Raw genomic sequence first — 17,852 nt, 5'->3', positions numbered from 1 at the left:
AGTACACAAGCCATGGTTAAGACAGCTGACTCTGCTGTGATGTCACGCTGTCTATCTCTCTCTATCTCTCTCTCTCTCTCACACACACACACACACACACGCGCGCGCACACACACACACACACACACACACGATGCTCAAAACTCCGCATTACCTCCTCTCCTAGGTTCACGAAACGGTCGTCCATAAAATGCATTGCTGTTCTGTTGTAAGTAATCTTAAAGATTCCTAAATGCATCTACTTTCGGAAGGCCAAATAAAGTGCTTTTGCTTTCGCCTAGAAACACACAGCGTCTCCCTGACATGGCTGCTTCAACACTAACTGTGGTTACTGAAACCACGCCTTCTTTCTTTGCGTGCACATTTGGGTGGCATTATGCTAATATTTCCACATAGTGAGGTAGATATGTGGGGGCGTGTTAGAACGAGCCGTTTTAGGGGGGCGTGGCAGAGTCTTAACTTTGATAAAGAATATCTCTTTGGTTTTGAGACTTTAGTCTTTGCAACTTCAGGGATCTTATCTATGCACAATCAGCTTGTAACACTCCAAAGAGAAAGGAAAACTTGAAATCGCATCATATGACCCCTTTAAATATCTGTCCAGTGTTTAATCTAAGGTGTGATGAATGAAGAAGTGATACAGTGCCAATTCTGAGAGTAGGTCAGAGATTATGATCAATAGTAGAGTGAAATAACTCCATTAACTCTATTGTAAAAGTGTAGTGCATATCCTGTACACTTACTTTTTTCTTGGAGAAATGTTCTATGATTTAAATGAAGTTTGTTCTATGATATCAGCTGTAGATTGAGGTGAGCTGGTCTGGCAGCTGCTGTAATGGTAAGACTTCAATTTACCACATAGTCAACAATGATGGCCCGGACTTCATTACAGTTCCCTGCCTCTGCCTCTTTCTGTCTGAGCACTTGCAACTGCTTTGACCTCTCTGACAGTCTCTCTCTTGGTCTCTTGTCTCTGATTGATTGTACTGTACCTAGTAGTAATTGCCATGTGAAAAACCTATACGGCAATACTGTATGAAGGGGTCATTATGGTTGGTTAAGATGTTGACTCTCAAATACACATAATAATCAGTCAAATGGTTTGTTGATTAACCCTTTTAGAACAGTTTCAATTAAATCTGTGGTTCTCATCCAGGGGCCATCAGCAAACTTCCAAAAGGGCCTCAAAATGCAACTTATTTAAAATAAGACAAAACAAACATTAAAATAGGCTAAATTGACCAAACATTTTGTTCTTTTCCATCATGATTTTGGGAAACATGGATATATATGGTAGCCTAATTTTAAAAATGTGATTTTAGGACCTGGAAAAGTCATGAAAAAAAGTGCATATTTGTAAGAATGTAAATTTTTCTAGTTATGTCGAGCTCTGAAATATTTTATCATGTAGGTAAATATTTAAGAAATTTAAAAACAAAATAAATATATATATATATTTTTAAATCTTTATCCTTACTCTTCTTTCACTAAATCACAAATATCTGGAAAAAGTCTTGGGGCCTTTGAATATTGTTGTAGAATATTGTTGAAGCCAAAAAAACTGAGAATCGCCTTTTTAAATAATGGTCAGATGTTTTAAAATGACAAGCAAATAAAATAATATCGTGGATAATGCAATTTTTAAGCGAAATGTGTTTTTAAAATAAATAGAGATTAGTACTTAAAATTTGGAAAATTTACCAATTGTGAAAAAAATATATATATTTTGAAATGATGTACAATTGTTTTTTTTATTTATTATTATTTAATGCATTTTAAATAAGTTTTATGAATTCTTTAAGATTTTAATTTATGTGGGGAATGAAATAGACTGTCAAATAAACTTTGTGTTGGTATATCGGGGCTATACCATCAATTTGCATGATGATTTTTCCTGAAATGTGATTTTTATGCGCATGGCCACTTCTAGGCATAGGTGTCCTAGACTGAATAATGTGCTTAAAAACGTGGTAGGACAATGTGGATCTTGCCTAAATAGTCGGTAATGGTCGTATGTATGTAAATAAGTCAATATATTGTATGATCTAGTTTGTATATTTAGGAGATATAAGAGAGCTGTTCTGAACTGTGTTATTTTTGTAGTAGCATTATTTGCAATCACTATAATACTGCTTCAATGTCATTTGTAGTCCAGATTCCAGAAAACTCCACTTGTAGACTGCCAAGAGCATCACTGCCTAAATTATATCTGGTATCATCTTTCTCCCTCTCTCATTCTCTAACTTGCCCTGTCTCTGGCTCTTCTCATAAATGAGACCTGCATTGAGGTTGGGCCAGAGCTCCTACTCTTGTATTATTAAATACACTGACCACTGTTAATTAATCAGAGCTGCGCAGTGCTAAATCCAGACACAGTGCTTTAAAAAAAAAAAGCCTGGTGCTGCCCTATGGGTGGAGGAATACTGTCAAATCAGGAGCTTATTAAAAGCAGGAAGGTTCTATCGTCCCGCCGTTGCCTACCGAGGATGTAATTGTTCTTTTCTCCGAAGCGGTGCCCCTTTGAACTCTCCTCATTCATTTTTCTTCAGCAGATTTTCTTTTTCAATTTTGTCCTTTATTTGCTCTCCCTCTCCCATTTCTGGTGCCATATGTGAGATTTAGAGAGCATTCGTTGCTTCAGGACATCACAAACGGATCTTTCAATGCACAAGGAGGTCTTCAAGGGAAAGAGCCTGGAGTTAAAAATACTGCAATATTTGAACCACAAAACAATATATTGTGACCTTTCACACATTGTATTACTGTCCAAAAACCTGCATCTTATTCACTAACCACCTGCAATCCCGTTTAACCAGATGCTAAATGCACTAGCATAGTGCTACACTATGTTAAAATAGGTTCATGTAGTGAATCAAGTGCTAAAAAACACAGACTGGGTGTGCAAATAAATTCTGAGTGAATTTACCATTACACTTCTTGATATAACAGTATAGGAACTGAGATTAAAGCCACCTTTCCACTCCGAAATGTGCACAAAATTGTTGCATTTTGCCCCTAGTGGCAAATTATTGTGAAGCAATTGTCACTCATTTACCATGGTAATGTGAATAATAAATACATGAATATAAACACACAAAATAAATGACCACCAAAAGAATTTTTGAATTTTTTTTGTTTTAAATAATTTATTTTATTTTATTTTTATGGCTAAATAATTATGTGTAAATAAATATGTAATATTTATAAAATAATTATTTCTGACATATGTTCATAAACACACATTTTATAGTCTTTAAAGATATTGGAAACTCTCACATAGTCATCTTCTTAATTAGAATATATTAATTTTCGTTGGATGGTCACATATGGTTTATCTGTTAAAGTTCAAATATTTTAATAAATTTGAGGCTCAAATTGACCTTTCGCAACCAATCATAATGCTGAATCCGCCATCTTGCCTGACAAACAAATTAGACAGGAGAGTAGATTAACTTCGATGGACTTGAACTTGAAAAATATCGTGTATTGACGTCTTTCCGCAGTTGAAATAAAATACGTTCTGATGTTCATTCATGTTTATTTCGTGCTTTAAGTAAATATGAAAAGATGATCAGTTTACGTGCTACTTGAACTGAGGCAATACAGTGATCTGTCACAACACATTAAAGAGCCACAAAACGGTATTTATTGTCTGAATTTATTACAAAATTTGAAAGCTGAAACTTTCATTTCAAAAGTAACCTGCTCTGTCTTGTCTGTCGGCATGTTGTCAGTTTCCTCTTTGCTCTGCGATGTATTTTTTACTGCGTGAGAACATGATGTGTAGTGTGAGAGCGGCATGGCTTGTCGGAGATAACAACAGTAACTAAGGTGGGCAGTTTTTGCGAAGGGTCAATTAGGTCCAAAAACTCCATGCAACTCCATTGGAAATGAATGAATTCCGGTCTGTTGTTTGTCAGAATGGAAGAAGCGGTTTTGCTTTTGTCCTTCAAAACTTCACCACAAAGATATAAAGATATCTTGTAACAGCTTTAGAGTTGACCCTCTTTTATTGGACATTGCTGGTCTGGGGCCAAAATAGTGAATTAACCGGATGACAGAATTATGCGCTACAAAATCTGTTGTCAGATCACTCTGGAATATCTCCCAAGAGGACCTTTAATTTGGCAGACGTTTGGGGTTGAGTGCGTGTATTGGCAAAGCAGAGCTTATACTTGTGATTACTTTCTCCTGAGGTGCTTTTCCTGTTGCTAATATTGTTGTTATGGCGACATGTCCCCTCAGATAAAGAACGCAGCGGCGAATGTTCTACGAGAGACTTGGCTGATATACAAGCACACCAAGCTGATGAAGAAAATTGACCACTCCCGCGTACGCAAGCATCAGAGAAAGTTCCTCCAAGCCATTCACCAGTGAGAAAAACAACCTCCCATCACAGACACACAGCTTTTCACAACAAATGTACTCAAATGCTCATCTGTGCACTTTATATTCTCACATTGATTGCACAGATAGACCAATAAACAACAAAAATGCTAAGTGAGCTTTAGCAGTGTAAGCTAAAACCACACAAAAAGCATTTGAAGTGCTTTGCATTTGGGCTGAGTGGTAGTTGGCATGTCTGACCTGCCCACGGATATGGTATCTGAGAAAAAACAAGACAAATATCTTCCCAAACTGAAGGCATCTGACGGTGGCAGCTTTTTCCAATAAAGGTTAGCTGTGTGTGCTAAGCTTCATCAGCTTTTTCATTTACATTCAAGTGTGGTTATGGTTTTCTCTACCATTCATCTCTTCAGACCTGTTTTTTGGATTACATCTTGAACTGTGAAACTTTACCTTGAGATTTATTATGTAATTCAGGTTTTTTGTATCATCCAAATACCAAATTCATGATATTTTGATGTTTTCAGGGCTTATCAGCAGAATTTGATCCCACAGATCATACATGTAGCATCCATTCCCTTACGAAAATTAACCATGGTTTACTACAAATAAAACCAAATAAAACCAATAAAACTATGGTTACTATTGTTAAACCATGGTAACCACAAATTAACCATGTTTTTGCTACACTAACCATAGTTTAACCATGGTATTTGTAGTAAAACTGTGGTTATACAAATGGTAATCAATATGCCAAAAAAAACATAGTTACTACACTTTTACTGTGTATTTTAAACCATGGTTAATTTTCGTAAGAGTTATAAAGAGCCATTCATACAAACAATAACAATAACAAAACAGTTTTAATAGTCGTTAATAAAAACATCCAATCAGAATCCACCTGACTTTAAAGAGCTTGAACATTTAAAGTGGCAGCCTGCAGTGCACACTTATAATAAACACAATGTTATTGTCTATTGCTATACTGATTGTTGTATTTATCGTCCATGTGAATGGACCTTAAAGGGATAGTTCACCCAAAAATGAAAATTCTTACATTAATTACTCACCCTCATGTCGTTCCAAACCTGTAATGCTAAGTTCACACTACAGGATTTTAAGTTAACGAGCTCGCCAACAGGTCGGGCTGTTATCGGGGGAAATCAGTGGGTGGTCGGCGCCCGGCAATCTTTATGTGTGAACTACACAACGACGCATCAAAGAGGCTCGCTGACGTATCGCCGACACCTCGCCGACAGCAAACAAATATCTAGCATGCCAAATATCTGGACCGGTCGGCCGACTCAACATCACGTGGTGTCAGGTGTCATGACGAGCTACAGCCAATGAGAGAGCAAGGCATGGGTTGAGGTCACTGGAAGAAAAACAACAGCCGCAAAATGGCTTAAAGAAAAGTTTGGGCACAATAAATGAAGGAAAATTTTTCATCGAGCAAACAGCTTGCAGCGCTAATTTCTTCCGACATCCATTTTCAAATAAACAGCTCCTGTTTCACATGTTGTTTCGCGTCATTCCCGTTCCAATTCTTGCGTGTGTTTTCGTGACAAAACGTGGTTTGTAGAGTCGTTGGGTGACATAGTTGTTGTCAGCTTGTGTAGTGTGTAACCCCCGGTTGTGGATCATTTACATAGAGTCACGTAGTGTGAACACCACAACGACTTAAAGACAGACAATCAAGTCATGTAGTCTGAATAGCACAGCGATCTGCCGACGTTTAAAGTTGTGTAGTGTGAACTTGGCTTAAGACCTTCGTTCATCTTCGGAACACAAATCAAGATATTTTTGATGAATTCCGAGAGTTCTCTGACCCTCCCATAGACGGCAAACATACTACCACGATCAAGGTCCAGAAACGTGGCAAGGATATCGTTAAAATAATCCATGTGACATCAGGGGTTCAACCGTAATTTTACGAAGCTACAATAATACATTTTGTGCGCAAGGAAAACAAAAATAACGACTTTATTCAACGATTCGTCTCCTCCGTGTCACCCTGGCGCCATTTTGGGGAGTATCCACTGAACGTAAACAACGTATGCTGTTCTGTGTCAGCTACGCCACGTGGATACGTTGTCTACGTTGTTTACACTTTGATCTGAATGAAAACAACGTATCCAAATGAAAAAACTAAGGTGAACTAAGTGTAAAGCTTACACTTTTAGACATTTCAAAATTCATCCTCCCAAATTTTCATTGCATTTTAGGTGGTGTGAATAAAATTTCATTACAGATTTTGTAAATAATCAAGTTCAATAGAAATAGTTCACCCAAACTTCTTTTTTTTTTTTTTTTTTTTTTAATCTTTATTATTACAACTTTTTGACCTGTAGTGCTGCGCAGTTATGCCAAGTTCACACTACAGGATTTTAAGCCCGATTTGCGAGTTAACGAGCTCGCCGACAAGTCGGGCTGCGATCGGGGGAAAATCAGCAGGTGATCAGAGCTCGCCAATCTTTATGTGTGAACTACTCAACATTGCATCAAAGAAGCTCACCGACGCCAAACAAATATCTAACATGCTAAATATCTGGACCGGTCAGCCGACTCAACATCACGTGGTGTCAGGTGTCATGACGAGCTACAGCCAATGAGAGAGCAAGGCATGGGTTGAGGTCACTGGAAGAAAAACAACAGCCGCAAAATGGCTTAAAGAAAAGTTTGGGCACAATAAATGAAGGAAAATTTTTCATCGAGCAAACAGCTTGCAGCGCTAATTTCTTCCGACATCCATTTTCAAATAAACAGCTCCTGTTTCACATCAAGTCATGTAGTCTGAATAGCACAGCGATCTGCCGACGTTTAAAGTTGTGTAGTGTGAACTTGGCTTAAGACCTTCGTTCATCTTCGGAACACAAATCAAGATATTTTTGATGAATTCCGAGAGTTCTCTGACCCTCCCATAGACGGCAAACATACTACCACGATCAAGGTCCAGAAACGTGGCAAGGATATCGTTAAAATAATCCATGTGACATCAGGGGTTCAACCGTAATTTTACGAAGCTACAATAATACATTTTGTGCGCAAGGAAAACAAAAATAACGACTTTATTCAACGATTCGTCTCCTCCGTGTCACCCTGGCGCCATTTTGGGGAGTATCCACTGAACGTAAACAACGTATGCTGTTCTGTGTCAGCTACGCCACGTGGATACGTTGTCTACGTTGTTTACACTTTGATCTGAATGAAAACAACGTATCCAAATGAAAAAACTAAGGTGAACTAAGTGTAAAGCTTACACTTTTAGACATTTCAAAATTCATCCTCCCAAATTTTCATTGCATTTTAGGTGGTGTGAATAAAATTTCATTACAGATTTTGTAAATAATCAAGTTCAATAGAAATAGTTCACCCAAAATGAACATTCTGTCGTCATTTACTTACCCTCATGTTGTCCCAAACTTTTTATTTTTGGGTGAACTTTCCCTTTAAGACCAAACAGAAGCCTCTGTCAAGCCGGTTGCTTTGGTTTTAGACTGGATGAATATGCAAGCACTAATGCTAATATGGCTAGAGCTAGCTTGATACATTGATATTATGTATTGATATTGCTGAGCAAATATTACATAACCTAATTAATATACATAAGTCCATCCAATTTGGTAATAACATGTCCCTCTGGTTTTTCAGATTGTCATTACACTACTATATTAAATATTTGTGATTGTTCGTTTGGCTAAACTGACTGCTGTATCAGCTTCTTTGACTGTAAGCTTGCTGATGCTAATGCTATCCTCTGTGCGGGTGCCCACCGCACCACACACATACTCATCATTTGAAGAACTCTAATCCTCCTGTCACTGTTTTGTCGTTGCCCTGTCCGCCAATTTTAAGGGCTCCTTTCAAAGCGAAGCCTTTCTTTTAAAGAAATCCCACACTTGTGGAATCCTTTTAAGTCTAATGCTTTTAGGATTTACGCCATAATTGCATATTCATCTTGGGGGATTCTCATCAACAACAAACAAATAAAGAAAACAAGATGATTAAGTTAATTAGCTATTTGAGGTTTACAATTGAGGGCCGTTGGTGCTCGAGAGATTAGAAGGAGATCTAATGGGTTGTGTGTGTGTGTGTGTGTGTCCCTGTTATTTAGATTACGAAGTGTTAAAATGGAGCAGAGAAAACTCAGTGATCAAGCCAATACTCTGGTGGACTTATCAAAGGTAAGACTACTGTACATGCAAACACATCAACACAAGTCACAGACATGGTCGCACATCAGAGCCCACGCATATGCACGTTACATCTGTTAGGAAACAGTAGACACCCACACACACTTTCAATGACATTGTGTTCCCTTTCCTGCAATTTTACCATGCCCACATACACACACTTTATAACGCCCAAGGCTGCAAGCACATCGACTGCAACACATAATGCCCGGTGACACACACATACCTTTGCTTTCCCATATATGAATATATGGATATGAATATATCTCAGCATTCAACTGTTTCCATGCTGACCCGTTTGTTTCTGTGGCTTTGTGTCTCCTAGCAACCTGAACAAGTGTTAAAGCAGGGATGACAGTGGGAGCGAGGAGAGGGTGGGAGGGGAGAGAGACAGGAAGCTGAAGAATGACAGAAAATGTGTGCAATTCAAGATATTTTTGGTGATGGCTGTGTGTGTGTTTGGACATTTTTTTCTGAATGTATCTAGTGTTTTATTTCTTTTATGTGCTTTTTTTCTGAAAGGGCGTGAGTTGTGCATCGTTTTCTTTTTAGATATTTGAAGATGTAGCATAGTGTACATGTCGTGAGTCGGCCTTTAGTTTTTGTGTGTGCTTTGTATGAGACTCGATTCATTTGGGTCGCTCAAGGTACATTTTATTGCATGCTTTCTCTGCCCACTTTTGAAGCTTTTTTTTCTCTCTAAATGTTCTTTATTTAACAAAACTTCACAGCAAAAATCATTTTCTTAGGATTTTGCCTTCCCATTAATAATATGTAAAGATCCATAAAGCAAGATACATTTATTTGAGACTTTTGAGAAAACAAGTGTTAATATCTTATGCAACTTTGCTTCTCATGTTTCTTGTCTGACTGGATTTTTCTTTCTTTTTTGAGCATAAACCTCACTAAATTTTACTATAGCCATGCTTAAAGCCAAAATATTTGCCAGTGGTGCAAGAAAAATAAACTTCATTCGAGATATGTTCTTTGGTAACAAGTAATATTGTCTCAAATAGTTCCTTCTCAAGTAACTTTATCTAAAATTTGAACTTTTTTAAACATTTTTATTGTAAAAACAATCCAAAAATAGTCACTAAGACTACTAGACTACTGTAAGTTATTTACCAGTTCTTCTTTCCCAGAGGACCATTTTATTGCTCAGCTGGTACCCTTTCTATGCTTTGGAGACTTGTTGGAGATCTTAGTTACATTTCATTCAAGTATCATCTTTGTTTCAGATGTTTGTCTTAAACGTCCTGAGAATAAACAAAAAGAGACTATTGACATACTATAAAATGAACTATAAATTGAATATGGATTGCATAGTTTAGATGATTAAAGTCAAGATGAGATCAAAATGGACCATATTTACTTAATGCACATTCTTGGTCCTATTACGAACGGTGCATCAGTGCATGTAAAAAATGTTGTCATCATAATCTTTCAAAATATAATAACTTACTCTTCCTCTGCTTTTCTTGTCACTATTGAATATTGCTAACCAACAGCCAAAGCTACTTGTTTTAACAAGCTCCATAATGGCATATAGCGCCCACTGTTCGCAAACCAATCATTTCCCGATAGATAATTCCTATCAAGTCCCATCCAATACTTTTTATTAGTGAAAACCCCATTTTCCTCAGAAACATATCACATTAAAAAGCAAATGGATTGTGAACACCATGTTGACTTTAAAGAGATCTCATTTGAGATGTTTTATTCCTCCGGGGATTTATTGCTTCATTTATTATCTCTGCTCTTTCTATTTAATCTTTCTTCTGTTCTTGTACAGTATGTGTACTCGTTTTCTCTTTCTTTGACTGCTCTGAATCCCTCGCTTTACTTTACCACAGTATTTCTGTCTAACTCCACTCTCATTCTCTCTCCACATAGATGCAGAGCGTCATGTATGAGCTGATGTCTGAGCTGAACGACCGCAGTGAGGATCTGGAGAGGCAGATGTTAAGTCTGGAGCAGCGGGTGGAGCAGCTGACGGCCGGCTTTAACGCTCTGCCCGCTCATTTATTGGCCACGCTCAGCACCCAGCACGCCGCGCTCATTCAACTGCTGCGTGAGCGTGATGCCAAGGTCCCGAGCCCCACTGTGCCCTCTGCGCTCTCACCCACCGCTGCCAGCCTGCCTCTAGCCAACCCCCCCTCCGGCTCTGGCTCCGGCTCCATCCCCGGCCCGACTCAGCCCACCGAGGACAGTCCCAACACCAGCAGCTCCAGCTGCTGAGACGCTGGTGCGGGAAGTTCCCTCCGGGGCGGAGAGATGGCTGATTAGTCCAAACGAAGAGATGACCATACACACACATTCACATACGATGCACTGTAACTACGAGCATTACGCAGCTTAACGCCACAGAATATACAGTATCATGATGGAGACGCTAACATTTGCACAAAAACCCTATGACAAAACTGCCATATTCCATGTTGTCCACAAGACGGATGTACTTTACTGTTACCATGAATGTATACATTTTAGAAGACACTGACTCAGACATGTTAACATGCATGGACGCTCACTCACTCACACACACACAAACACACACACATACACACACTTTTTCTGATTCCGTCTTTGCTACCAAAGTGCTCCATTTATAGTTGACTGAAATGGACTGAGGTGTTTATTTCAAAGCAAGGAACTGGGGTGGTTGGTATTAGAGAGAGTATAAATAATCAACAGCTGAGAATATGAAATCTGGACAGCACTTTTTACAGTCTGCAAGAGACTAACAGCTATTTGAGCAAAGCATTATTTCGAAGAGCGATGCTGAAGCCAGTCGATACATTATAAAAACCACCCCATCAAGGTGGAACAGCTGCTCACACGGAAATAACTGTAGAATGAGTAATTATAGTCATTTTCTTAGTGGAATTGCTTCTATTACAATGGTGTTGGAATAAGAGACTATTTTACTTCTGTTCTGACTCCGTTTCAATAGAGAGACCATTTTGAAAACTGACTAATAGGGACATCCTGTGGCCGGAATACTGAATTACATCCGCTTGGAATATTGTACAGTATGCTATTACTGAAACTTAGCTTTGTATCGCTCAGTTTTTTACCATTAAAATTACTAACGCAGTTATAGCTCATATTTATTATAATTATACGATAGCGTTCTTATCATGACAATTATGATTGCTGTATAAAAACGATTTTATTAATATTAATTATAGATAAGGGAGGTGCCGTTTGAGGTTGAAATTATTTTGTAATTTTATTTTGCCAGAGAGAATTAATAAAGTATATATCTATACATGACTGTGTCTGTGTGTGTGCGTATCATTGTGTGACTGACAACACAAAATAAGTCTGTGTAAATGGTGCAGTGCAGCCTTAAATGCTTGTAGAGTATAGATTTTATAGTTTAATATTGAATTAGAATTTTAGATTTATATATTTATAATGAAGGCATAACCCCATGAACATAGGCCTCAACGGCTCTGGGCCTAAGTTATGATCGCTAAATAAGGTATGACAACGATCGCTGCTGGCGCGAGCTCTTTTGCGATTTCGGACGGTAGGCTATGTCTATAAAGCAAGACAAGAACCTTCATTGTGGGTTTATTTTAGATTTATATAACTATTACAAACGTATCACAAGAAAAAAAATTGTTCATTGTTTTTTAGATGTATTTAGACGGTATTTTAAGCGTGTGGCACGCGTGCGAATGTCGACAGGGTGCGCCGCCAAAATGACCTTTTTACATAACATTCAATAACCTAGAGGACGTTTAAAATTAATTCATTTGATCAATTATAATAATCGACCACTTGTTGACTTAATAATCCGCAAAATGTATTTAGTTATTTATTGCCTTAAAACCGTAGCCTATGTTTGGTTTTAAAAACACCGACTAAAGGTCGATAATCGTTGTGCGTCCTGTAAAAACAGAACACGATTCTGGTAATGACAATCAAATCATACATTGTTTCAAAAATCAACAAAGACAGGTGTCATATTGTAACGACCAGTGTTGTTTAGCAGCGCCTAGCATAACTCTAAATGTATCCCTTAATTTAAATTTGCGGTTTCTGCTCGGGTCTTTGCTTCGAACATGCTGTTGTTCAGCCACCAGCAGTATTCAGTTGGGTGTTGTATTCGATTGTAGAGCAGCAGTTTAAACATGCCTGTGATAGAGAGAGCAGTTTGGGGGATTCTGCTAATGATTACACTCAGTAAGTCGACCAAACTGAACGTTCCCAAGCTGCTGCTACCTCTCAGTACTCGTGTGCCTGTGAACATCACACTGACAGCACAAAGAGGATGCTACAAATGGTGAGTGACAGAGGCTGTGGAGCATACTCAGCTTAACATGCCATTCTGTCTCATTACGTGCTGTCATGTCTGAAAGGTTATTAATTCAATCAGTTTGTTGCTCCTCGCCGAACAACAAAATTCAGAAAATCTTGTAATGACATCATCTCCAGGATGGAAACAGTTTGGTTTGCATACAGTATAAAGACAGTAAATAGCAGGCACTACTGTTTAGAATGCAGTTTACAATTAAAAGATATTACAGTGCGTGTACAACTGAAGTTGCACTTGATTTTGAATACCTCACTTATTCTTGAGACATGAGACCAAACATATCCCACAACTTTATTTTATTATTTATTTATTTTGAAAAATAAATAAATGTTTATTGTGAAATGAATCAATGATCTCTAGAATGTTCTTAATGCAAATGTGCTATTTAATTTCCTCTTCATTTTATCAAACTTATGACAAAACATACACCATTCAAAAGTTTGGGGTTAGGAAGATTTGTTTTTAGAAGTACAAAATGCTCAAAAAAGCTATATAGTAAAACAGTAATAATGTAAAATATTATTACAATTTAAAATTACTCATTTGTATTTAAATATATTGTAAAATATAATGTATTCCTTTGACGGACAAATTACATTTTCATCAGCCTTGAAACATGTCACGTAATCCCTCAGAAATGACTGTAATATACTGTGGGGCTTTTTCAATGTTGAGTACATTTGTTCTGTGTAATAAATATTTTGGTGGAAACTGGTACGTTTTTTTCAGGATTCTTTGATAAACAGAAAGATCACGAGAACAGAATTTATTTGAAATATAATTATTTTGAAACAGTCTAAAAGTTTTTACTATCATGTTTCATCATACCAATTCATCCTTGCTGAATAAACGTGTAAAAAAAAATCTTACTGAGCCCTTACATTTTGAAAGGTAGTGTATTATCAAGACCCCTTTCACATATTCCATTGCTGTGAGTTAACAATATTACTAAGGCTAGTGAGTTTTTATTTATTTATTTGAGGTAATTGTGCTTATATTTTCTTCATACAAAGTGATTCCTTGATACATAAACTTCAGTTTTGTAGCCTCATTATGTCAAGAATCAGTGAGTGGCAGATGTTCTTATTTGAACTCTAAATGTTCTTTACATTTCAAAAGTCTATAAAAACAAACATGCCCGAATCACATTGCAGAAAAGTACAAAACAAATAATACAATACAGTGCTTGTCTTGCGATCATGTGTCTGACTCTATTGCTGTCTGCCTGACTTTAGGGTGTCCTCTAAGCCTGAGACTGTCAGGGTGTATCTGCTCTCCGCACTCAGCCCTCCAGCTCTGCTGCCCCTCTCCTCCTGCAGTCAGCAGTGCTTGGTGTCAGCTCTGTCCTCCCCCCAGGCTGTCCCTCTCCGTACTGTGGTACAGGCACAAGACCCTGGTGAGGGGGAGGAGGGGACAGTAATAAATAGACATGCTTGCTCTTTCTACAGAAGGACATACGGCACCATTACAGCAGTATAGGTTATTTTTTCATGGGCAATTCAAATGAAATGTATGAATCATGATACTATTTTCCATATGAAATTAACCATCATTTTAATTAACAAATAAACGCTGAATGCAGTCAGCCAGTTCACTCCTTGCCTCACTGACTGCTTGAATGAAAATGCAGTGCACACCATTTAAATCTCATTATGATTGTTCTTGTTTATCTATTAAAGGGATAGTCCACCCAAAAAAACGAAAAATCTGTCATTATTTCCTCACCCTCATGTCGTTCCAAACCTGTGCGACTTTTTCTCTTCGGTGGAACATAAAAGAAGATATTTTGAAGAATGTTGTTAACCAAACAGTTTCAATTCCCATTGACTTACAATGTATGGGTAAGAAATAATGGAAGTCAATGGGAAACGACATCTCAACATTCTTTAAAATATATTATTTTGTGTTCCCTGTGTACAGGTTTGGAACATGAGGGTTAATAAATGATTTTTGGGTGTTCTAACCCTCATGTTCTGTTGAAAATTATGTTACCATTTTTATGTTTGGGATCCTAAACAGAACATGAGGGTTCAAAAGTGTGACTTCCCCCATTCCCGTTTTAGTGACCGGTCACATTCTGCGCTGTGATGTTATCATTAATCGGATTGAAAGTATTCAGGTTGTCACAAACGTTCGACAGCTTTTTACCGATGACCCTCCCCTGCAGTTATCGGTCCGGGCATTTGACTCAGAAGGTACATTACATTTCATTACCCAAATTTCTCTGGGATGCTGTATGTTTGTTTTGCTAAATGGATTTTTTGAGAATAAGATGGTAATAGCTGTGCTCTGTTCTTGGCCTGATCCACAGGAAATATTTTTAGCTGTCTGGCTTGAAATGTAATTGGCGACTGGCAAAGGAGTCTGATGCAATACAGGCAGTGAGGTGAACAAGTTTCTTTAAGTGAAGAGAGAGGGAGAGAGAAAGAAAAAGGCATTAACATAAAGCATGTCTTGTTTTCTGTGATTGTAGGTTTGTGCGTCACCATGATGCAGGGTACGCTCCCCCACCTCATATCCTGTCTCTAGAAGATGGTGGTCAACGGGGGGAGAGTGTCTTGCTGTATGGGATTCACAGTGGCTCAGCACTTATAAAAGTGTCTTTTCTACACCCTGAACATAAGGTATGAAAGTATACACAACAGAATTATTAAATATTCAAATTCTGGCAGATGCCAGTAAGCTTATAATTATTTTTTTTATAAGTAATGGCCATTAACTATTTAATGGGCAGTACTAAAAATCTATACTATATTGTCTAAAAAAATGTAATTAACCATACTAGAAAAAAAATTTGTAGTTTTAAATGTGATGTCTACAAAGTGAAACTGGATATCTCAACATTATTATATTAGGTAATGATACTCTGCAGGTCATCTGAATGTTAAAACTGTTGAAATTGAGTGTGCAAAATTAAATATTCACATCAGCCTGTGTGCACTACCTTTCAAAAGTTATTTCTGAACAGGAGTCAGTTATGTTTTAAGGCAAAGAAGAGATTGTTTTTCAGCAAGGATGCATTAAATTGATCAAAAGTGACAGTAAAGACATTTATTACAAAAGATTTATATTCCAAATAAATGCTGCTATTTTTATATTTTAACTTTCTATTTATCAAAGAATCCTGAACAAAAAAACATTTATCACCGTTTCCACAAAAATATTAAGCAGTACAACTCAGTGGCTTTCAACCTTTTCGATTTGAAGGCCCCCATAATCCAAATCAATATTCAAACGCCTCCAACTATATATTTTATGGCATTTTAATTATGTTAGAATATTATAAATAATTATAATATATTTATATGCATTTTATTATTATTAATAAATTCATTTTAAGTCATACTGTGCCCCCCTTGGGACTTTTTTTGAAACCCCCTAGTGGGCCCTGGCCCCTTAGTTGAGAACGACTGGCACAACTGTTTTCAATGTTGATAATAATACGGAATGTTACTTGATCACCAAATCAGCATATTAGAATGATTTCTGAAGGATATTGTGAACTGAAGACTGGAGTAATGGCTGCTGAAAATTCAGCTTTGCTGTTACAGAAATAACATTTTATATTGTAATAATATTTCAGTATATTACTGTGTTTGCTATATTTTTAATCAAATAAATGCATTTTGTTAAGCATAAGAGACTCAAACATGAAAAATCTTGCGGACCCCCAGGGACGCGTCATGCACTCATTATTTTTGAGGGGGCAAAAACCTGTCTGTTTACTTAATTAACAGATATGGGTGTCATGCCATGACATCTTTTTAATACGACTGAGTTTATTTTTAATGTGAATTTAACATTAAAAGTTAATGTGAATAAAAACATTGCAAGTTAGGCTACTAATCATAACACTTTCATTGTACAGAAAGAGAGCAAAGAACATTTACATTATCAAAGAACATTTTCACTGACAGTCTAGTTCAAGCACTCTCAAAAACTCCCATTAAAAGCACTGAAGCTGTTTACACTATGAAATTAATATCTTACAGATTCGTACACACATTTGCACTTTGTTGTTTTTCTGACGAGAGAATTAGCCAGAAAGAGGTATTCAGTCAGCGAGCAAGTGAAGAAAACACCGGCATTTTAGCGATGACTAATCTGAACACCTCTGATTGGTCATTGCATTCATAAGCTCAACAGCATCGTGTGTGATTGGTTAATGTGCAGTGCTGTAAAAATGCGTCTGTATCTGGCTCAGTGCCAGCCAGCGAACGCAGGTTTGAATTTAGCAGCTGATGATATGACGCGCTGAACTTTCTAATCACGCCGGTGTGATTGTATTAAATATAGAAAATATTAATCAGCAATTTTTGTCTTTTGGAAGCTGCATTCTTCCTCAAAAATCTGAGGGGGCACGTGCCCCCTCACTTTGAATGGGCATGATGCCTCTGCTGACCCCAAACAAACCATATGTAGATAATTTATCTGCTGATCAGTCAAATATTATGATGGTAATTATATATATTACGTTATATATATACAGGGATCCACCATCAGATACACTCTGTGGAAAACAGAGCAAGAAGGAGAGACTGGTACAAATGAAATTTATATACATCCTGTTTGTTTATGCTAGTTTAGTGCTGGTTTAGCTGGTGGACCAGCACAGCCATATTGTTATAGCGAAAAGTGCTGATCAACCAACATGGTGAATATACTTGACCAAGGGCAGCTTTAAGCTAGCTAAGAGGACTAGTATGGAATAGAGACAGACCAATAAGAAACTGTTTGGCTGGTATTTTTTATTTTTTAAAACTATAAAGTTTTAATAATCTGTCTAATTCTATGAGAACAGGGAAGTCCACACTAGAACTATAATGATAACGACAGAAAAATTATATTGTTGGAATCACTCTCAGAACTTTTTTTTTCAGCTGATGAATGATAGAAACATTGACAGCCAATCAGAATCCACTCGACTTTTAAAGGGGTCATATGATGCTGTTAAAAAGAACATTATTTTGTGTATTTGGTGTAAT

General features: G+C 37.3%; 1 protein-coding gene across 1 annotated transcript in view; it reads left to right on the top strand.

The window, feature by feature from the left end:
• Nucleotides 1-11,756, top strand: part of LOC107699550 (small conductance calcium-activated potassium channel protein 2-like) — an 88,847-nt gene extending 77,091 nt beyond the window's left edge. Inside the window, exons 11-13 of the mRNA XM_016500846.1 lie at nt 4,246-4,373; nt 8,462-8,531; nt 10,434-11,756. Of these exons, the coding sequence (XP_016356332.1) occupies nt 4,246-4,373; nt 8,462-8,531; nt 10,434-10,778 (543 nt within the window). The 3' untranslated portion in view covers nt 10,779-11,756. The remainder of the gene's footprint in view (nt 1-4,245; nt 4,374-8,461; nt 8,532-10,433) is intronic.
• The last annotated feature ends 6,096 nt before the right edge of the window (nt 11,757-17,852 follow it).

This window comes from Sinocyclocheilus anshuiensis, unplaced genomic scaffold (genome assembly GCF_001515605.1).
Source record: "Sinocyclocheilus anshuiensis isolate Anshui unplaced genomic scaffold, SAMN03320099.WGS_v1.1 scaffold670, whole genome shotgun sequence".
In the NCBI taxonomy this organism is placed as follows: domain Eukaryota; kingdom Metazoa; phylum Chordata; class Actinopteri; order Cypriniformes; family Cyprinidae; genus Sinocyclocheilus; species Sinocyclocheilus anshuiensis.
This window is presented reverse-complemented; position numbering and strand designations above follow the sequence as displayed.